Source organism: Melanotaenia boesemani, chromosome 4 (genome assembly GCF_017639745.1).
Source record: "Melanotaenia boesemani isolate fMelBoe1 chromosome 4, fMelBoe1.pri, whole genome shotgun sequence".
In the NCBI taxonomy this organism is placed as follows: Eukaryota; Metazoa; Chordata; class Actinopteri; order Atheriniformes; family Melanotaeniidae; genus Melanotaenia; species Melanotaenia boesemani.
The window spans coordinates 6,848,618-6,871,036 of record NC_055685.1 but is presented as its reverse complement, the minus strand read 5'-3'; the positions used below and the strand labels follow the sequence as shown (position 1 = coordinate 6,871,036).

Below are 22,419 nucleotides of genomic sequence, written 5' to 3'. Positions count from 1 at the left end.
GCAAAAGTCCCAGGAGAAACACAATGCTGCACTGTTTTATTAAATTATCAAATAAAGTGATAGTGATAACGCAGGAGCAAAAACAAGGAATAAAACAATGCATAATGCCGCAATAAGTTCCTGTGTAGCTTTTGTGACATATACATATAATTATGTAGAGTTATCGGAATGGTTTTAATGAAACAGTAAAGAAAACAATCCTATTCACAATAGTCTGTGCTCTAAAAACAAGTCCATCTGTGAGCAACAATTACCTAAATGCATACATAAAAATTCACAGATTTTATTCAGTTTGGAAGCATTTATTTGTGTGATCAAATGCTTTGTACAAAAAAGGTCCCTTTAACAAAATTCCATTCATATGTTGTCAGCTGCAGAAATGTATCTGGATACAAAATTCTTGATTTCTGAGATGTGCATGGTCTCTTTGATGGTGGTGTCTCTGCTGCGGACTTGAAGGAGGCCGCTCTCCAACGTATTCTCACTGATTACCACAGTGAACAGGACTCCCATCTCATCGTATCTGCAGTAAAGAAACAGACATAGGTAAGCTCCTAACTAGCAACTTGGTCTGCATTATGTGTTTTACAGCTTTTTCCCGGCAGTGTAACAAAGTAGCATCGACACACTGAGAAGTATTTACTTGGTGTTGAGCTGCTCCACTGATGTTGGCAGAGTTTCAAGATATCCAGGCCATGTAAAGATCTTAGCCACCAGGAACTCCTGTAGAAGGCCTTCACACACCTACAAATAAATTAACATTTTTTAGTCTGTAGAGTATTTTGACAAAAGCCCATACAATGAACAAGATCAGTTAAATGCTTCCACACTGAAATTTTTTTATTATCCTACATTTGACTTATTTACACGATTCATAAAAGTGAATAATAAGTTACCTCTGCTATTTATAAGTGCTTTTCTTACCTGCCTCAATTCCATGGTGGCTCCTCTCCAAATGTCAAGAGCCACTTTGACCGGAGTCAACACTGGGTGCAACTTCAGAGCCTAAAATCAAACACAGGAAACCAGAACTCAAAGACTGAAAAGAGGACTGGCGAATGTCAGATAAGCTGTTGAGTAAAACCACCTTTCTCTGTTGCAGCTTCTGTTTGCCGTCTTCTCTCTTGAGCTGCTGAAGTGAGTTGGATAGAAAAGCCTTCATGCCACGGTCCATGTTTGCGCTAACAGACACAACATGAGGAATTGACTTCCGTCCATCTCGGCACTGAACCACATGTAGAGACAGAAAACATTACATGCGATTACACTGAGGAAAAAGCCATTTCGGTTTCTTACAAGACTACAGGGATTTATATGTGTTTAACTAAAATGCCTTGACATTTGCAGTTGGAAAAGGGTACGGTGCTCTTTCTGGGTTGAGAATGAGGTCCTGCCCCAAGTGGAGGAGTTGAAGTATCTCAGGGACTTGTTAACAAGGAAGGGAGGAACCGGTGGATCGGTGGATCTGTACGGCGTCCGCAGAGATGTGGGTTCTGCATCCGTATGCCATTGTGATAAAAGGAGCTGAGCCAAAAGGCAAAGTTCTCAATTTACTGGTCAAACTGCAGCCCTACCCTCACCTATGGTCACGAGCTGAACAAGATCACTGGTATAACATGGTGAGAAAATAGTACGGTGAGAAGCTTGAAGTAGAGTCGCTGCTCCTCCACATGGAGAGGAGCCAGATGAATTGATTCGGGAATCTGGTTAGGATGAATCCTGGATGCCTCCCTAAGGAGGTGTTGCAGGAATATCCCAGTAGGGTACACCTGGACCATGACGTACGAATGGATGGATGGATCCGGTCTCCTCTCTGAGCTCCCTCTAGCCAGAAAGTCAGTCTGATGTTGACTCTTGTCTCATCTCCCGCCCTGTCACTTTATTTCTTTCTCTCGCTTCCTTCAATAACGTCCTCTTGCATTTCTTTGATAAATCAGCTCAGTGTGCGTTTAAAATGGCCACAGTGTTGCTGTCCAGTTGCTGTTGTGCGACACAATGCTGTTGTTGTGGAGTACTTTCTGGCTCGGGATGCCATTGTGTGGTTTATTTTGTGGAAGCAGGTGATGTGGAGAAATAGTCTTTTGTAGTTTATTGTCCTTGATAACGTTCTGTAGTTTTGTGAAGCCATCGTCTGGTTGACAACTTCGCCTCTCTCAGTGCCGTACTGTTGTTTCCCCTTTGGTGTCCTTGGTGTCTTCATGATGACTTCATCATATGAAGATCTTCTTCTATGGATCATACTATTTTGTAGTAAATTACTTTAAGCTTATGATGTGATGTAAAAGAAGAGCTCTGGACATCAGCTTTATGTAAAAATGATGGTTTATTACAAAAAGTGACATCGTAAACAGATACGCATCTCTGTGAGGTCTCTGAAGCCAATCGTAGAAAAACCCCCAGACCACATGAGGGTGGTGGTCTTCTATACTCTTTAGACAAAGACATTCCTGAGTCATGAATATAGGATGTTCGTGTGTGAGTCCAGTCTCTGGGACAAAGAGCCTTATATGGTAAGAACCTGAGTGTGTCTTACACAATGCTATGTTTAGATACTCCTAGAAGCCTATTTTAAAGTAATTCGAATTATGAAATGTTGAGAATAAGATACTTCACTGTAAAGCAAAATTCTGCTGTAAAGTGATGCAGCTTCCTGGGGGAAAAAAGATTTATTATAAAGTGATTTATATTTCATAATAGTATTATGTGCCTTTCTTAATGTGAAGGAGTTTTTAAAATTATTTTAAAAAGTGTCATGTGAATAAAATCTACTATTATTATAGTTACACCAGACAAATATTGACAACTCCAGATATTAAGGATGATTGTGCAACGGCAGCTCAAAATGTTCAACGTCGTACTTACATGAAACCAGCGACAGTAAATAAAAGAAGTAGACTGACCTGCAGTTTGGAGCGGGCCTCGTTGTGTGTGTGCAGCAGCTCTGTGCTTCCTCGGCTCCACAGTGTCTCCAGGGTCTCCTGTCCCCACGGGAAGTTGTACAAGATCTTCACTCCACGGACTTTTGCCTCCTCAAGCTCCTCCTGTGGGACCTCGCTGCTGCTGAAGTCTGACGGGCTCAGGGCAAACTGGATAAATTGAAAGGAGATGTGAAACAAAAGGCTTCTGATTTTACTTTTAGTTAACCAGGTTTAAAAACCCATCGAGATCGAGATCTTTTCGCCAAGAGCAAGCTGGCGAAGAGGTCAACAGCACGTCTTAGAATACAGATTCAATTCTCCACTAAAAATCAAATCAAAAGCCAATCTTGCCACATTTAGTATATAATCGCTGTATCCCAATTACATATTATTTGACCGGATTGCGATCATTTTGCATATTCACAAACAGGCGTATAGAAAACTTTAAATTTACAAAGATTTTAAACAAAACCTTCAAGTTCCCCATCACATTTCCATGTCCATTTCAACTGTTTATTAAAGACCTGAAATGTAAAGGTGCAGTGTGTAAGAATTACTGATATCTAGTGGTAAAGATGGACTTAAGGTCTGCACACTTCGAAGTGCGGATTCGTCGGCCACATGTCATCGCAGTGTGCGAAACACTGTCCCCATTCACAGAATTTGAAGGACCCTCCGAATCCATCCTTCAAATCCGCACTTCGTTTGGCCCCAAACGAAGGCTGCTGGTGATGCATCCTTCGCCTCTTTTCTCCCAGAATTCATTGTGCACAAGACGGTGGCGAATCAGCAACTGGGCTGGGAAGAGTACGTTTTAGGTTTTAGTTTGGTTACAAAAAAAAAAGGATGTTTTTTTGTTTTTTTTTAACTACTCTTTAGTAGAAATGTTACAAAATCAAGTACATTAAAAGCATGTTTGTTAAATGGTGACATTAAAATTCTGTAATATTTGATATTCATGGATTTTATGACGTGTGTACCAGCTGGAAAACAACAGAGCCTCAGACCGTGTTTTCTTTTTTTATACTCTCGGTGTTATCGGTCATTTTTAACGTCCAATGAAGTGTCCTGAGTAATTTCAGACTTTTAAGTGATTCAACATCCTACGTTGCTACAATGGGAAATGGTGGTTGACTAAGTAGGCTGTCCCATTTCACGAATGTTAAGCGTACTTCGAAGTGTGTAGACACTTCACAGCCTACGTAGTCTGCACACTCCAAAGTGTGCAGACCCTGAATTAGGACACACCCATAGAAACTACTACAAATGCAAAGCGCAGTAGTGAATGGACGGTGGCTGTCAATGGCCAAAATTCTTCCAGACAAACATGTTTTCTTCTGTGAGTGGATCTAGTGGCTTCAGGTGCAGTGATGACTGCACTACAGGTAACTACTTCAACATTGTGAACATGTGTTGTGTCTTCTTCTATGGTCCTTTTAAGGTGTTACTTGTCCCAAACGGGGCTCTAGCACCTACCCAACAATCAGTACAAACATACATTTCAAACACTTGAATGAAAAGGAGCAGAAAGAAGAAAAACATAATATAATCTGTCCTTCTCGCACAAATGATTAATTAATTAAACCATTAATAAATTAAATTGAACTAAAAACAGCTGCATGCCAACATGCATTTCATTTCATTTACCATCTACACAATGCCACACAGCACAACACATGAACCTCTGTCATTATGTTTTCTTATCATAGTGTCTTTAATAATCTTTTAAACACAATAACTGATTTTGTTTCTTTAGTTTCTTCATCCAGATTGTTCCATAAAATGATTCTGTGCACTAAAATACATCACTCTAACACTTCTGTTCAGAAGTTTGGTTTTATAAATTATGTATCTCACATCCTCTTTAATTATAATGGCTTTGTCTTTTTTCAAATCTTTTTTTTAGTTTTTTGGATTTTGATTGGTAAACATTTCCAAAGACTTATGGATAGTTTATTTACATTAAGCCACTGTTTCATTTTTTTTTCAGTTCTTCTCGGACTGTATGTGGGACCAGAGCAAGCAGATATAAATGCCTCATTCTAGGAGAATAAAAACACAAGTTATTTTAGTAAAGTGTTTCAGTACCAACATAAACAGTTTTATCGGCCGCTGACATTTGATTTTGGCCCTTTAAAGGCTAAATTTCATTACATTCGGTTTTTACATTAAATTTGCCAGAATAATTGAACGATTCATCTAAACTTTTTGTATTTCCATCCACACCACCATAGTTTTAGGGCAGTGGATCCTGAGGACCAGGATAGAGAAACATAGTTTTAGGGAGACACTTCTTTGCCTACTCACTTTTCGCCACCACTTCAGCCTGTGTCGTGTCCAGTGATCCAGCCACTGGGAAGACGTGCGAGGGGAGCAGAACCAAACCAGAGATGTCTCAGTGACCTCAGCTGAGCTGAAAGGTAAAAACAAAACAAACCAAAACTGCATTTAATACAGTTCCTCTGCAAAAAATTTTCTGCCCCATCTAAACAAAGCCTGAAAAGTCCTGCTGACAACAACAAAATGCAAACGCTTATCAAAAATCATGTTGATTAAAAGTAGATGGGGCATTTTGGTTGACTGTCAAATATACCTTCATTATGTAAGCTTATGGGGAAGAAACTACCCCACTACCCCTGTGCATCCCAGTGCACATTATCTTCATCAACGTGTGTGTTGATGTTGGCCCAGATGTTGCAAATATGTGCAAAAGATGAAGCCTCACCAACCAGAACCATCTGAAGGCTGGAAACACAGCCCCGTCTCTGCCAGGCCAAATGGTAGCTTCCTCTTCACCAGCTCTAATGAGGGCACAAACTGCTCCAAGGCACCTGAAAACAATCCACAACTCATGTAAGTTCTCAGGAGAAAGTGAAATCACGTGACAAAATGTATGAAAGCAAAGCAGATTGAGTTTTGAAAATCACATTAAGGATGCAACAAGCAGAAAAGAAAGGAACCTTGCCAGATATACTATGCAATTTACCTTGAAGTAAGTTTGTCCTCGCATATGGAGAACTCTGCAGCAGCTTGCAGGCTTCATGAATGAGCTGCTCTTTGCTCAGGTCATGTTGTTCAAGTATTCGCTGCAAATGTTCAGAGTCAACAATCCTCAGTCCATGAGCTGCTCGCTCTTCGCTACTGTTCAGGGTATTTATCCCAAACACCTGCGATCTGGAGCCGGTCACTGAAAGCCACCACTGATTCAGCAGGTTTCTCTTCAGCTCCATGCCCAGAGGTCCATAGTTGCAGGAAAACCCACGTTGAAACAGCTGCATGTTAATCGCACCAGGGGAAATATAGTATCTGTCCACGCAGAGCTGCAATAACGTCTGGATTTGGTCCAAACCCTCAGTCAGCGATGTGCTGTAGCGTCCCACGGTGCAGTGTCTGGATAAACGTCGCGACACGACGTGTCTCACACATGGAGTTAACATGATCAAGATACTGAGAGAAGTCAAAGATGGGTTCAAATGTATTTACAGACTACAAGACTCTTGCATACTGCATCCCATTTAAAATATTCGTTAATGTCATGTGTCGAAACGCTAAATAGCCTCCCATAAAAACAAATAAAGCGTAAACTGCTTACTATTTCCAGATGAGAGCTCCGACACTTCCACTGAACTGAATTGATAACTGAAGCTAGGTGTGCAGGAGCTCTGAATGTTAGCTAACTTGTCAGCTGTTAGCTAATAATAATAAAGCGCGTGACTATGTGATTTCAAAGGTCTGATAGTTTATCACGGTCCTGACTAAATTTATAACAATTTCTTGAAAGTTATAGTTAAAAAGATACAGGACAATGGATATTACACATGGAAAAAGGGATAACCGGAACTGGATGTTTTACATCCGGGTTATGATGTCACTTCCTGTGTGTTGGACATTTTTCATATGTGAAGTTTATACCTATGGAAGTTTATACTCTGATTCCCAAACCCGGAAAAGATGAAAGAATTATAGATAACCTACGGCCTATTACACTATTAAATACAGATTACATTTTTTACCCATGTAATTGCGAACAGATTAAAGGTCGGTTTAGAACAGATTGTTAGTGAAACTCAATCTAGATTCCTGAAGGAAGGATCCATAATAATATTAGACTGAACTTAGATTTACTAGATTACAGTTATTTAATTTTCTTAGACTTTTATTATGTGTTTGATATGGTTGAACATGCGTTTATTTTAAAATCTTTAGAAGACTTCGAATTTGTGAAAAAATTACTAATTTGATTTAATATATTCTGACATTAATAGCTCAATTTCTTTGCCTTAAGGAACAACTAAACGTTTTAATATAAATAGAGGAATCCGTCAAGGTTGCCCAGTATCGCCATTGCTCTTCATCACTGTAACTGAGTTGTTGGCAATTTTTATGAATCACAATCAAAATATTGCACCTTTGAATTTGATGGGAATCTGATGTCATTATAAGTCAATTAGCAGATGATACAACTTTATTCTTGAGGAACTATTCACAAGTTCCTATAGCACTTTCTCAAATCTCATTGTACTCAAAAGCTTCTGGCTTAAATTTGAACATTACAAAATTTGAGTTATTGACAATTCATGATCACCAACTTGGAAACTTTTTAAATATTCCTGTTAAAAACAAAGTTAAATATTTAGGAATCACAATTACTAAAGACATTAATAAAAGAGAAACTCAAAACTTTGAAAATAATATACAAAAATCCAAAAAGATTCTAAATAGTTGGCTCCAAAGACACCTATCTATTTTTGGATGTATTCTGTAGTTTTTGGATGTAGTCTTTCACGATTAATTTATCCCACACAATGCTTGCATCTGAAAACTCTATGAAAAAAAAAATGTTTTATACACAAATGTAGATTTTTGAAAGTTCACTAAATCCTAAGTGTATAAAAAGGAAATGATCTTATTGAAAGAGGCATTAAAACACTGGAAATCCAGTAAAGCCACAAACTTAGTGTTTATTTGAAGAGGTTTTTTGATTGATATAAAGAATTGTAATTTGTATGATTTACAGATGCATGTATATATGGAGATATATATATATATACATAAAAATACTTTAAAAAACTGTGCTAGGTAATTTTTTTTTTAGTTTACTTTTTATTTTATCTTCATTTATTGTAATAATGCTGTTCAGTCATGTTCTAAGGAGTTGGAATTATAAGTGACTGTGATACGCTGTACTGATTTGTAGTTACTTCCAAAAAAGAATTAAAATAAAATAAAATAAAAAGTGAAGTTTATAATTTCTGGATCTACAAAGCTGGCTACCATTAAGGAAAATTATATTTTCTTCAATAAATGTTAACATGATGGTTGAATATTTAGAAATCATATTGATTTTTATTGGTAGGTTCTTTATCTAAAGGCATTTCAAAACTGAACCCACATTTATTCACTGGAAGTACGATTTTCATTTACATTCTAAATCTCGGGACAGTTTTTTTTAAATAAACATGCAGTTATTTTATTCAGCGTTTGAACAGTTTAACTTGATGTGATGAGCTTTTCTTTTTTTCTATGTACAAGGTAATGTGCCCAATATTTGGGATGTATTTTAACTCAATAGGAAAGATCTAAGTTATAGTATATTGTTTGGATTGTTTTATTGTATTTCGTCTTATTTCTGGCAGATTCTTTTCTATATCTTGGTTTTCTATGTTGAGTTGAGTGTTGATATGTACAAAGCCACCTGTTTTTATGCATGTTGTGCTTGCAATTAAAATGACATCAAAATACATAAAAGAAAAACAACTCGTTTTAGTGTTTTTACCATTTTTTTAAAGCTGGTTTTCTTCTTGTTAAATGAGTAAATTTTTATTTACATAATCATTTCGTTGTAATTTCATCCTGCCAAATTCTTTAAATCATTTATGTTTATTCCAGTGCTTCCAACTCTTCTCACTGTTTCCATGGAGTGAATCTAAAATAAGATCTAAATGTGTTTTTTATGCTTGTTGGAGGATCAGTTAAGGATTTTTAATGCTTAGTTATTTTATTTCTCCCATTATACCAAGTTAATGAAACCTTAGATTTGTATTAAAAGTGCTATAAAAAGTCTGAATTAATGTTGAAACAGAAGTTATACTGTGCACCTTTTGTTCAGAGTTTATGAAAATCCCTCTGAAAGACTTTACTGTTGGTTGTATCGAGTGCAAACCCTTTGGTCCCCTCTTCCCGTATAATCCCAGAATAATCTGAACTGCTTGTAATCTCCATGTGCTGTATATGCTTAAACTTCCTGAACAGACGAGACAAGACTAGACTCCCATTTTCTTGTTTTTATTTTAAAAGGGTCACAGGCACCCTTTTTATGTGATCTTCATAACATCACTTAAAACATACCACAAACTGAAAACACTGAATTACCTAGTAAAAATAAATTACTGAGGAATGTAGCAAAAAACAGTTAAGGGAAAGTGCAGCAATCTCAGTTGCACTATAGGAGACATGTCTGACCCCGTTTAATGCTCGGGATGTTTGTAATAATTCCAACCCTGCTGTAAGCAAAACAAAAAGTTTAACAGTACAAAGGATAATAGTAATAATAATATAATAATAATAATTATACTGCAAGATTTTGGGACTAAACAGAAGTAATGTTGGTTCCATATAGCATGTGAACATCTACTGTGGGAACGGTGGTGGCATGGGGTAGGGCACCATCGGTGGTGGTGGAGGCTGTTGGTTTTGTGGTGGTGGTGGCTGAGAGTTGAATGGGAACGGTGGGTGGTTCATGCCATTCTGAGCAGGCCTCTGCATGCCACCGAACTGAGGGGGCCCTTGGAAGCTTTGGTTACCAAAGCCCCCCTGGTTTGGTGGACCACCAAAATTACCCTGTCCATTTGCGGTGGTGTAATTGTTGCTGCCATAGCTACCACTGGAGCTACCACTGTTACCTCCATAATTGCTGCCATTTTGAGCCTTGCTGCCACCAAACGCAGTCTTTGGCCCACCGCCAAACCCTCTATCACTGTCCCTGTCTCTGTAGCCACTACCACCAAAGTTACTCCTCCCACCCCCAGAATACCTATCCCGGCGGTCATCCTTGTAGCCACCTCTTCCCCCCCTACCACGACCTGCATGACAAAAAGACAAGAACAACAAAAAGAGAAAAAAAACAGAGTTGGAGGGGGTTTGACACTGAAACTATGATACAAATGCACCTTATTAAGCAAAGCAGTTCTGGTGTCAAGTTTGCTCATTTGTTTCTTTTATCAACTATAATTAAAGGGTGTCAAACATTTGGCTTGGGGGCCTCCCAGAGGGTCCAATCTGGCCCCCAGGATGAATCTGGTGAATGTAAAGCGATATAGAAGACATTAAGTCTCAGCTTAAACACAATTAAAAAGAAACTGTATTCATTTTAAAATTTGTTGTCATTGCTTTTATGGGTTTTATTGTAGAATTTACAAAAGGCATTATATGAATTAATGTTTACAGTAATTCCTTATTTTTCCACATGAGGTTGCATTTTTTTGTTTAAACATTAAAAAGACAGTGTGGATCCCTTGAGGCAAATCATTTTAACATCTTCTGATCTTGTTCAATTTTGTTCACTTTTATGGCAGGAGGTGTGTAAAATATTGTAATCAATATTCCTGATTGGCAATTAAGTGCTACTTGTAGGGAAGCCATAACAAGGAAGTGGTCAAAACCAGAAAAACCTATGGTGGATGAGTGGATTGACATAATTTATGACATATTCAAGATGGAAAGAATGACCTTTGATATAAGATCACAACGGGATGCTCCAGTATCAGTCAATTATCAGATTCATTTTGGAGAACGTACATGCGTGTGCGGTTAAGTTACTTCCTTTTATTTTCAAATCATTCAGTGTTTGTTGAACATGGTGGAGCCCATGGTCTTAGCATTAGCTACTAACGTGAGAGGTAATAAGCTGCTAAATAGTTCACAGGTAAATGTAATCCAACGGTGAAAGAAAAAAATCTCAATTTGGAATTATTCCGGCGAGAGAAGCCGATTTTAGACAGAAGCGATACAGGTGACCATTGTGTGTGTATATGTTCTTGCTCTTGCCAACCATTGGTCAGTATACTTATATGAATTGATATTGGACTAATTACATAAAAGTTTTTATTCATTTTGATTTAATCAACTTTTTTTAAAACCCAGCCCTACTTGTTATACATTTTTTTATACAGTTTACAGACAAGGTGAGTCACTCCAGTTGGTCAGGATTACTACAAAGATTACTAAGCAGATGTTTAAGGTTGGTTACGGCATCTCCACCGCAGGCTCTGCGGAGGTTTGACGCCCACCTCTTCCAGACCTGACGTACACTTCTGCTACACAGCACGGTTAAGTGGAATTACACCTCTGTGATTGGTCCGTTTATGATTATGTATTTCCAGATTTCCGGATCTTCTCGCTGAATTTATGTGGTATCCGTCATTTTTAAAGACAACACAGAATAGACAAAGCAGATGAGAGACTGATCGAGGAGCTTGTGAATTCACTGCACCATGCTGGCTGCCATTGTTCTAAAACAGGAAATACCTGTTGGAACTGCAGCAACCATTGAAATAACTTCGCTCTGTGGAGTTTATCAGCTGATACAAGCCCTACTGCCACTTGGATGAGAAACAAAGCCATAACCCTACGCTCGAATACGAGAGCACATTTCCAAAGCGTCAGCTACACCGGCCTTACTACATGCACACCTCACTAGTAGAATCTAGCTTAAGTGCATGTGTAAATGACAGACAAAATAAAGGCTGAAACTGGGCTTATGTTTCTCAAGAAAATGCAGGTTCATAATTTGTTTTGAAAAAAGATATGTCTTTAAGGTAAACATCCTGATAACATACTTGTACTTCTTTGCACTAAAACAAAGGGAAAATTTGGCTGTTTGTTACTTATGTTATTTTGCTGTTATTTTACTGGTCCACTTTACATCAAGTATGTGGCCCCTGAATTCAAATGAGTTTGACAACCCTGGTACAATTGATCAGACCAAACTATTTCCACATAAACAAGTGTGACATCTTACCCCCTCTGTCCTCTGCCATCTGGATCAGCTTGGGGTTAATGGCCTGGTTAGCTTCGCGGAGCACAGAGATCAGGTCACTGGCCTGTTTCATGTTGTTGGGGGTGAAGAAGGTGTAGGCCGTGCCCGTTTTTTGACTTCGGGCTGTGCGTCCAATGCGGTGGATATAATCCTCAGAGGAGTTAGGGTAGTCATAATTGATGACAAATTTCACATCCTCCACATCTGTGAAAGTGTTGCAGTGTGGCAAAACAATACATGGAGGCCACACAGGATTTTGCACACCACAACAGCCAGATCAAAGGGAAAAGTTAGCAACTGTGAGCGCTAGGGGAGGAAAAGTGGTCATTAGGCTGTGGAGGAAAAACATGTTAGAGGAAAAAAAAACAAAAGCAGCAATTGATTGTATATACACATCTACTCCACTGGGAATACTACTGTGGGAAGAGAGAAACGATGCACACTCCGGTTGCTTACCATAATCAAAAAGATCCAAAGACATCATTCTCCCTTTTGTTACCAAGGGAGAAAAGGATGGATTCAAGTCTTACCATAAAGGAGTATGCATTCACTAGTCCTTTCCCAATGCAGCGAAATCCCTCACAAATTGTCAAGTGACATCCAGGAGCTTCTACGCAGTCGGGCCACGATATGCACTGGGGCCTCCTCATGTGCCAATATAGGACCACTGAGTGGTGCATTTTTGCAGGTCCAGGTTTTTCCCAGTACAGTCTCAAAAGAAGCTTGGTATTAAAGGCCGCACTGCAAGTCTTGCCAAGACAAAATAGACCAAGTGCAAATTTGAACTGGGACCCCTTCAAAAAACATGAAAAAAAAAAGCCCAAACATTAAACCCTGTGGGACCCCTAAGCGAGCATAAAAACAAAGCCACCCTCCACCCCACCCCTTCATCAGTTTCATCAAGGCAAGATCTTCCAAGAAGCCAGTGTTCACTTGAGAAAATGTCTCTCGTTGGCAGGTCTTGACATGACTATAAAACGCAGGCGAGGGAGGAACTTTGGTTTGAGCTGTCTCATTCTTTCTTCTCTCACTTAAATGTTCCCACTATCCCCTAAAAAACACATGTGCCAGGTCTCATCAATTTTCAGAGAAAATATTTCAAACTGCTCTCTCCATTTAAAGTAATCCAGCTCCACTTTGACGAGAAAGGAACCAACTGCAAGCTTAGAGAAGCTGACACCCATGCTATGTAATAACAAGCTCCGAATAATAACAATTGTTCCAAATCTCAAACAAGTGACTTGCAATTTGGCGCTCTCTAAGACAGCTGCATGCAAGGCCAAAGTCACAGCATCAAGCATATCTTTTACTTTTTTACATGTTTGAGTTGGAAACAGCTGGATGGCATTTTTCAGATGAGATCCATGGACAGAGAACAGATGCGTGTATTTCAACAACATGTCAAAGACAAAGGCTTAGCCACACAGCCTTTTGAAGATCACTGGCACACAAGAGCTTTCACCTCTCTAGGCCCACTGGGTGGCAAGCCAGTTGAGCAATTCCAATATGTCATCCTTCTCCCTCTCGAGGCCTGGGACTGTCATGCCTAGTGCCTGCCACAAAGACTCCACCTTAAGGTGAGGAAAAACTCAGAAAATGCATAGAAAGTTAAAGAAAGCAAAGCACTTTCTTTAAAATAGGTGTAACACTGATAATAAACTGGTGCTGCCAAATGTCATACTGACCTAATCCACGAGAGGCCACGTCTGTAGCAATGAGAATCGGAGCTTTGCCGTATCTGAACTCTGAAAACAAAGGGAGAGTTTTAACGGACATACAGATCAGCCTAAACCACACCCATTTTTTTCTTAACCATAACTTGTAATGTAATATTACATTTAGTCTTACCATTAAGGACCCAGTCCCTCTCCTGCTGGCTCTTGTCTCCATGGATTCCCATTGCTGGCCACCTACGACAGATAGACAAAAGCATGGAAAAGTTTGTTTAGGCTGGGCTGGCAGTGTGTAATGGTCAACTAAATAAAAGCACTGAGGCCTAGCTTAACCTTAGAAGTGAAAAATGTTATTACAATAAAGGATTAGAGGTCCTTACCCATCTCTCCTCATCCTCCTGGTGAGCTCATCACAACGTCTTTTGGTCTCCACAAAAATAATGGTCTTGTTCTCCTTCTCACTCATGATCTCTTCCAGTAAACGAATCAGTCTGAGTAGAGAACAAACTTGAGGTTAAAGAAAAAAAAAAGGTTTCTACAGCATTTAGTCAATATGGAAAATAACTGAGTCTTTCAGGACACAAGTACAGCAAAATCTAGTTGTAGGTGCTGATGTTAAACATTAAAAGAAGCTGATAAAGGCCAAGTCCATTTATGCTCCCTTGCATAAGTAAATAGGGACGTCTGTCCCCAACATTGTCATACTTCGACATCCTCATACTTCCATGCGTCTATTACGTTGTTGTCTGTTCTTCCACTAGTAGGCAGTTCAGAATTCACTCCTGTGAGCCGACGTCGGTTTCAGACGCCGTTTGGCGGCGGTAATGCATTGTTATAAAGTATTTTTCCCAACCGCCTAACACGCCCTAAACACTCACATATAGTCTTTCTTCAAAAGCTCACGCAATTTCTACACTCGTCGTCCTTGTCTTCATTCTTATTCTGCCATTTTTTGCCGTCCTGACCCTTTCCTTCTTTGTTTTTCTTTTTCGCCACCTTGCTCCATCTTCTGCATCAAAGGACGAATGGCTACGTTCTGTGAGACCGGACCAAATTACGCGTTTAACAAATGCAGGAAACGGACAAAACTGCCAGTCTGTCTGTGTATCAGTCTTCTGCATGCAGCATAAATGGGCCTTCAAAGTTCACTACTTGCATTTTTATGCAACATTTATGGCTAAGCACTCATTAAAAGTGGAGGTCATTGACTCACTTGTCCTCCTTTTCCATATCATTGCAAACATCAACTATCTGAAGGATGTTATGGTTGGCACTGAGCTGAAGCGCTCCAATGTTGATCTGGACGTAGTCCTTGAGGAAGTCCTCAGCCAGCTGACGAACTTCCTTGGGCCAGGTGGCGCTCCACATTAGGGTCTGACGATCTGGCTGGTGAAAGAAATAAGAAAATGCTTGGTGATGAGTTTGTTAGGCTATGCATTTAACTCCCATCTTCTGGTGGATAGCTGTATTTTGCCAGGTGACACTTATGTTAAAACACTCAGCAAAACAAGACAATAGCGTGATAATTTAATCTCAGACTGCCACAAAAATAACGTCAATTGTCTGCTAAGTATAAACCAGTAGAATTTCTTACCCGAATTTGATCCACTATCTTGCGAATCTGAGGTTCGAAGCCCATGTCCAGCATGCGGTCAGCTTCATCCAGCACCAGATACGTGCAACGACGCAAATTAGTTTTACCGCATTCCAGGAAATCGATGAGACGACCTGGAGTAGCGATGCAGATCTCTACACCTTTAACAGAAACAAGAAATACTAATGTATACTTAAAAACCAATCAACTCTTCATCATAAAACAAAAGCTTGAAACACACAGAAAGTTAGGGATATTTGGCTTTTTGATTAACCTAAAATTAACTATAAGCTTTACAGGTGAAAATGACCTTCACTAAACTTTAAAATGCACAGGTTCAACTTTTTACTGTTTAAGTATCAAGTGTCTGAACCATGAATCGACCACTTAATGTTCTGGTTTAGTAAAATACTGTATTTAAAAAGTCCCCTTCATCATAATATTCACATTTAGACATAGTCAAACCAAGACGGCACCCAACACGTGACAAGTTATTCAGACATTAACATTTTTATGTTGTGTAATATCCACTGTTGGCTTTTGTTAAAATAAACTGACTGAGTTGAAGAAATCATCATCACATGATTCTATTTAAGTGTAGCATTAACAGCTTTTTCACATTTTCTGTAAATTCCTCCTGAAAGTTGAATATCTCTTACTTACTTACTTGTGAGTGGTGTATATACTGAGAGTAGCAAAGTAAGCATACCTCTCTCAAGGTCTCTGATTTGTGGTCCTTTGGGTGCACCACCATAGATGCAGGTGCTTTTGAGGCGAGAGGCTCTGCCGTATTCGGCGGCTACCTGTTGCACCTGCTGAGCTAGCTCACGGGTTGGTGCCAGCACCAAGCACTTCAGAAAAAAAGAGAAGCAAAAATTGTTTTAATCTTATAAACCAATCTGTGTGCATCACTTCCTTTTACAATAACTTTATTCAAGAACAAATAATATAAATGAAGACTTAAAATTCAAGTAAAAACTTTTTATCCAATGAAAAATTCCCTCCCTCAATTGTTGCTCATCATTTTAAGTCATCCTTTGCAACAACAACATACATAGTACCACTTACAATGGGTCCATCTCCATGCTCCAAGAATGGCTGATGCTGGATGTGGACAATTGCAGGCAGAAGGTACTAAAAAAAACAAGAGAAAGTAACATGTGAGTTTGATGTAACTTAACTTATAATACCCAACAGTAAATCAGTGCTTCTAAAAGTTACACTACCAAATAAAAGTTTGGACACATTTACTCGATGGATTTATGGGAAAGTGTCTCCAAACCATTGATTGGTAGTGTACCCTCAGCTGAATGCAGCATAATATTTAAAATGGTCATTTCACATTTTAGAGCATTCTAGTTACTTTCTGGTCTGAGGCACATTGTGTTTTTTAAAAGCCTTGAGAAGAAAAGGAGCAGCTGAAGAGCACTTACTGCAAGAGTTTTCCCAGATCCAGTTTGAGCGATGCCAACCATATCTTTCCCGCTCAGGGCAACAGGCCACCCCTGAGACTGGATTGGAGTTGGTTCAGTCCAGTTCTGTTTGACAATCACATCGATGACATAGCCTAAAGGAACAAGACATTCAGGTTTTATTGATGAGTCTTGTTTCCCCCCAAAAATAACCTGAAATATTTAGGAATTTTGCCTTACTTGGAAATGCAGCTTCATGGAATTTTACAATTGGTTTTGGGCAATCTCTGCCTTTGACTGTAACTTCTTTGCTTCTTCGGTACTGTTCTACTTCTTGCTGGAATTGGGCAGGAATAAGAAAAAAATTTCCATGAATCATGTTCGAATGTCAGTAAAATACTTTGTGATGGGACATTTCTACCAACATGTCTTACAATTGGTCTGTGTGTGACATCTGGGTGCTCCTGGTAGAAGTTCTTCTGAAACTTTGGAAGTTCATCAAGGTTCCAGTGCTTCTTTCGCAGCCTCTCACCAGGGTTGCCAAACTTTCCTGGAGGAGGTCCACCTCTGTTTCCTCCTCCACCACCACCAAAACGAGGAGGCCCACCACCATATCTAATGTTAAAAAAGGGGGACAAAAAGCACAAGCAGAAATAGCATTTATTAAAGAGATGTTACTTTACAATAGTCATATGACAATAACAACAATCAGGTCTATACTAAAGTCAAAGATCAGTAACGTCCTGTTAGTTTTCCAAAAACACTGCTGATGCCTACTGCCTGTAACTGGAGTTAAGATTGTCAAAATTATGACACAATTAGCCATATCATGAGTACATCAGTGAAATTTGTTTAAAAACAGCTGGATGAAATTTCATTTCTATCACCATTAATATAAAATACTTTACACCATTTCTGTTATGACTAAAGATAACAAACAAATAGAAAAACGTTAATGTTAGAATTCACTTTTGTATGCATGCATAACAAACCAAGCTTATTTGGTAAGCTTTTGCAATACCCTGTTCTCTGAATAATTTCTGAACTGGATGAATCCTGACATTTGGAATATGCTCATGCCATCAGAAGAGAAAAGGAAAAATACCTGTTTATGGTGGAAATGGGTTGATTCAATACATGCATTTTTAACAACACATGGTTGTTGAACGTGGACCTGACCAACTGAAATAACCCTAGTTTATAAACAAAAACCGGAAATTAAGTTGGAAATCATACTTCTTTGTATGATTTGCCTCACTGAAAGTAAGATCAGCCTTAATTTTAGGTGGCATCTGTGTAGCTTTATTTAAAAAAAGGAAATGTTTTGCCACCCAATAAGCATGGGGTTCAGTATTTTCAATAGCTTCACTTTAACTACAAAGTAAATAATCCAAATATGCAAGTCTAAACGCACATATTGTGCAGAAATTTGGTGGGATTACTTTAAAAACCGTGTTTCAATATCAAGAGAAAAACTATTGAACAGTTTAACAGATAAATTAAAGTTTCAATCTGAAGAAGGCAGTCTGACCCATCTTTCATGGGCTTGTGATAAAAGTCCAGCAGTTGTGGTACAAGGTTCCTACTATTCGGTGTGAAATTTCAGGAGGTCTATATTCCGTTCTGCCCTAGGCTCTTTGTCCTCTTTGAGGTACATCTGTTTGGACAGTGCGCAATAAACATTTAAGAAGCTGGGTACAATCTGGCATTATGTTGGCCAGACAGGTAATTCTGAGGCACTGAAGGTGATGGAGCCCTAGCGGTCTGCAAGTGGTCTAGAGCAGAGGTTCCCAACCTGGGGGTCCCAAAGAGACAGGACTTAACCAGATTACATTATTTATGGTGAGAATCTCACTTTTGAAAGCCTAAAACCAGCATGGTTTCAGCACAGGGTGGAGCAGCGGGTCCATGGCTTTTTAGTACACACATGGACAAAATTGTTGGTACCCTTCGGTTAACGAAAGAAAAACTCACAATGGTCACAGAAATAACTGGAATCTGACAAAAGTAATAATAACTAAAAATTCTATGAAATCTAACAAATGAAAGTCAGACATTGCTTTTCAACCATGCTTCAACAGAATTATTTAAAAAAAAAATAAACTCGTGAAACAGGCCTGGACAAAAATGATGGTACCCCTAGAAAGACTGAAAATAATGTGACCAAAGGGACGTGTTAATCCAAGGTGTGTCCACTAATTAGCATCACAGGTGTCTACAATCTTGTAATCAGTCAGTGGGCCTATATATAGGCTACAGGTAGTCACTATGCTGCTTGGTGACATGGTGTGTACCACACTCAACATGGACCAGCGGTAACAAAGGAAAGAGTTGTCTCAGGATATTAAAAAGAAAATTATAGACAAGCATGTTAAAGGTAAAGGCTATAAGACCATCTCCAAGCAGCTTGATGTTCCTGTGACTACAGTTGCACATATTATTCAGAAATTTAAGATTCATGCGACTGTAGCCAACCTCCCTGGACATGGCCACAGGAGGAAAACTGATGACAAATCAAAGAGACGGATAATACGAACGGTAACAAAAGAGCCCAGAAGGTGAACTTCAAGCTCAAGGAACATCAGTGTCCGATCGCACCATCCGTTGTTTGAGCCAAAGTGGACTTAATGGGAGACGACCAAGGAGGACACCACTGTTAATAACAAATTATAAAAAGCCAAACTACATGCTGACAAGCCGCAAAGCTTCTGGGAGAATGTCCTATGGACAAATGTGATAAAAATGGAACTTTTTGCCAAGGCACATCAGCTCTATGTTTACAGATGGAAAAATGAAGCATATGAAGAAAAGAACACTGTTCCTACTGTGAAACATGGAGGAGGCTCTGTTATGTTCTGGGGCTGTTTTACTGAATCTGGCACAGGGTGTCTTGAATCTGTGCAGGTACAATTAAATCTTAAGACTATCAAGGGATTCTAGAGAGAAATGTACTGGCCAGTGTCAGAAAGCTTGGTCTCAGTCGCAGGTCATGGGTCTTGCAACAGGACAATGACCCAAAACACAGCTAAAAACACCCAAGAATGGCTAAGAGGAAAACACTGGACTATTCTTAAGTGGCTTCTATGAGCCCTGACCTAAATCCTATTGAGCATCTTTGAAGGAGCTGAAACGTGCCATCTGGGAAAGGCCCTCTTCAAACCTGAGACAACTGGAGCAGTTTGCTGATGAGGAGTGGATCAAAATACCTGCTGAGAGGTGCAGAAGTCTCATTGACAGTTACAGGAAACTTCAAAAGTATATTACATTTCGTAGCACAAACTACATAATGCTCATGAAAGCAAACAAAAAAAAGTGCACACTGTTTATGGACAGTTATAACTTACTTAACCTAAAGACAAATCTACCCCAGAAGAAAAAGTTAAATACTTTTCATATATTTATATATATAAAAAAAGGAAAAAAAAACACTTCCCTCACAGTGTAATTTTTTACAAATGTATAACATTAATATTGTATCGATCAGTTCTGTGATCCGTGCGAAAATGCGACCAAAACATTGTGTTAATGTATTATACCACTTTCCCCATAGTACCACACCATAGTATGTTAACGATTTTTGATGTCTGCTGGCCAGAACCTGCGGCCTTAAGTATTTGTATAGACATGTCCAATAACATAACAAAAACATATAAATTATCTGATATGGGGAGGTGGTAACTACTTTATTAATGTAACAAAATTTAAAGAATAACGCTGTAACTATGAAAAAGCATACACCAGAAAACATCTGTAGCCGCTTAAAATCCTAATACGGTCAGAAGGTGGTGTTCCCAGGCTTTGTGTGGGCGACATATACAAACACAGCCGGCGTGATTAACAGCCAAATTATTGAGCACTTCGTATATAACATGAACGATATACAAATCTAATACAAATCTTCGTCTCAAAAATTAATCCGCAAGATGAGACACTACTGCGTCACCAGGCCAGAAATATAAAGTATCTGCGGAGTCAACGGCTCAACCACAGACACAGGGCCGCCGTTTGCTGCCATTTTATCTCTTACAGACAAACAAAATACTTTTGCTACATCACAGCAGGGCCGTTAGCCGCGTATAATCGATTTCTTAACTTTAGTATACGATTACACTCAATGACAAGTCTATATTAACCATAAAAAAATAAAAAAGAAAGAAAACTGCTTTGGCGATAATATTGAAAACAGTCACGGCAGCGTCGCCATTGGTGTCTAAATGTTCAGCGGTACATTTTAGCAAAAAGATTCAGAGCTGATATTTACCCTCTGTCTCTGCCACGATCTCTGTCTGAAAATCCAGGCATTGTTTAGTAGACTTTAGTGGAAAAGGACACTGAGCGGGATTGCCTTTAGCCGGTCAACAGGCTGATGATTAATGTTTGGGCAGACACAGGTAGCGGGTAAGTGGAAATAAAATGCCGGCTGAAAGTCCGTCTTGAGAGGCGGAAATGAAGTCAAACAAGGCGGATAACATTGGTATTAATGCGCATCCAAAGTAGCGTCCTCTGTGGCACTAGTTCATGTACACATACTGTAATATAAATCGTCTTGCACGTTGGTGCAAATTAATTAATTACATTTATTAAAATACTGCACCAACTTACAGGATTTGGGACAATTATACGCGTAAGTTGATCTTTTTAAAAAATACTTCCACTGTACTAAATTTCAGGAACACAATGTACGATTGCCTAGTAAGGATAAAAGTCGGCGATACGATTCTGGCACCTTACAAGAATGTATATATAAACAAAACTGTGTGTACTGACTACTAGGGGTAGTCAAGAGTGCTTTTGCATATTTAAGAGGAAAAACGTGTCAATTATAGTCAAGCCAATTAACGCTTGAACGCAGCCTAACAATTAAAAATTAATATACTTGGACCTGTCTGTCAAACTAAACAAAGCCAGCCAGCCAGCCCCGCCACCCTCTGTCCCTACACACAGACACTCACACACAACAGACCACAACTAAGGCAAACTGCCTCCCCTCTGCAACACATCTACCCACAGTCACACTAATGGCCCACTAAACATAATCAATTAAAATAACATGCTTATCTCTGAAATAAGGAAACCAAGGCTCAAAAAATTATATATTTTTTTGAAAAATAAAATATGGTTCCTTTCAGAGTATTGTCTCTTCATTTCATACTATGGTGCAGATGTCAGCCTCTACTCTGATTTGGACTCTTCTTTCATTAATTATTCTCTTTACACCTAGACTTTGTGTGTGTGTGTGTGTGTGTGTATTCCGCTTGGTATTTCACTACTGCACTACAGCCAAAATGTGATTTTCTCTGAGTAATATAGCAAATTTTATTTAATTTTCAAAGTTTATTTCAAACATGTTCTTTCATTTATAATATTTACAATATTTACATCTTCCCATTTCATGTCTGAAAAGGAGTAGGCCGAAGTTTAAACTTATATCGCCCTGCCCTATTTCTAGAATACACTGTAACACTCCAACTCTATTACACAACTCAAATTTCCTACTTCACAATAGAAAATGTACACACTCCCCTCCCTCCCTCCTCCAAAGGAAACATACATAAATTAAACAAAACACCACAATATTTCTGGCTTAAAACACTGTCACACCATCATCACCGTCCTTTGTTAAACTGTTGTTCTTCAAGCTTCAAGCTTATATTTATTTAATATTTGCATTTTGTACCTTCTAAACTGGTATATGTTTTTACTTTTCTTTAATTGATCTGTTAAGTTGTTCCATAATTTTACCCCTGACACTGAAACACATATATTTCTTAAAGTTACTCTGACA

General features: G+C 38.8%; 2 protein-coding genes across 2 annotated transcripts; both read right to left on the bottom strand.

Moving 5' to 3' along the window:
• Window positions 1-7: 7 nt before the first annotated feature.
• polg2 (polymerase (DNA directed), gamma 2, accessory subunit) lies at window positions 8-6,763 on the bottom strand. Its single transcript, XM_041983248.1, has 8 exons — window positions 5,905-6,763; window positions 5,644-5,749; window positions 5,226-5,331; window positions 2,901-3,086; window positions 1,088-1,225; window positions 925-1,005; window positions 644-744; window positions 8-523 (listed from the first exon to the last, which is right to left on the bottom strand). Exons 1-8 carry the CDS (start codon window positions 6,353-6,355, stop codon window positions 358-360), a joined length of 1,335 nt encoding a protein of 444 aa, XP_041839182.1. The 5' UTR covers window positions 6,356-6,763; the 3' UTR covers window positions 8-357.
• Window positions 6,764-9,187: 2,424 nt separating this feature from the next.
• Window positions 9,188-21,080, bottom strand: LOC121638434 (probable ATP-dependent RNA helicase DDX5). Its single transcript, XM_041983235.1, has 13 exons — window positions 20,896-21,080; window positions 17,069-17,249; window positions 16,875-16,971; window positions 16,656-16,789; window positions 16,291-16,356; window positions 15,932-16,073; window positions 15,223-15,383; window positions 14,842-15,014; window positions 14,009-14,119; window positions 13,804-13,865; window positions 13,641-13,700; window positions 11,938-12,159; window positions 9,188-10,000 (listed from the first exon to the last, which is right to left on the bottom strand). The coding sequence occupies exons 1-13, from the start codon at window positions 20,934-20,936 to the stop codon at window positions 9,549-9,551; spliced, it is 1,902 nt and encodes a 633-aa protein (XP_041839169.1). The 5' UTR covers window positions 20,937-21,080; the 3' UTR covers window positions 9,188-9,548.
• Window positions 21,081-22,419: the final 1,339 nt, after the last annotated feature.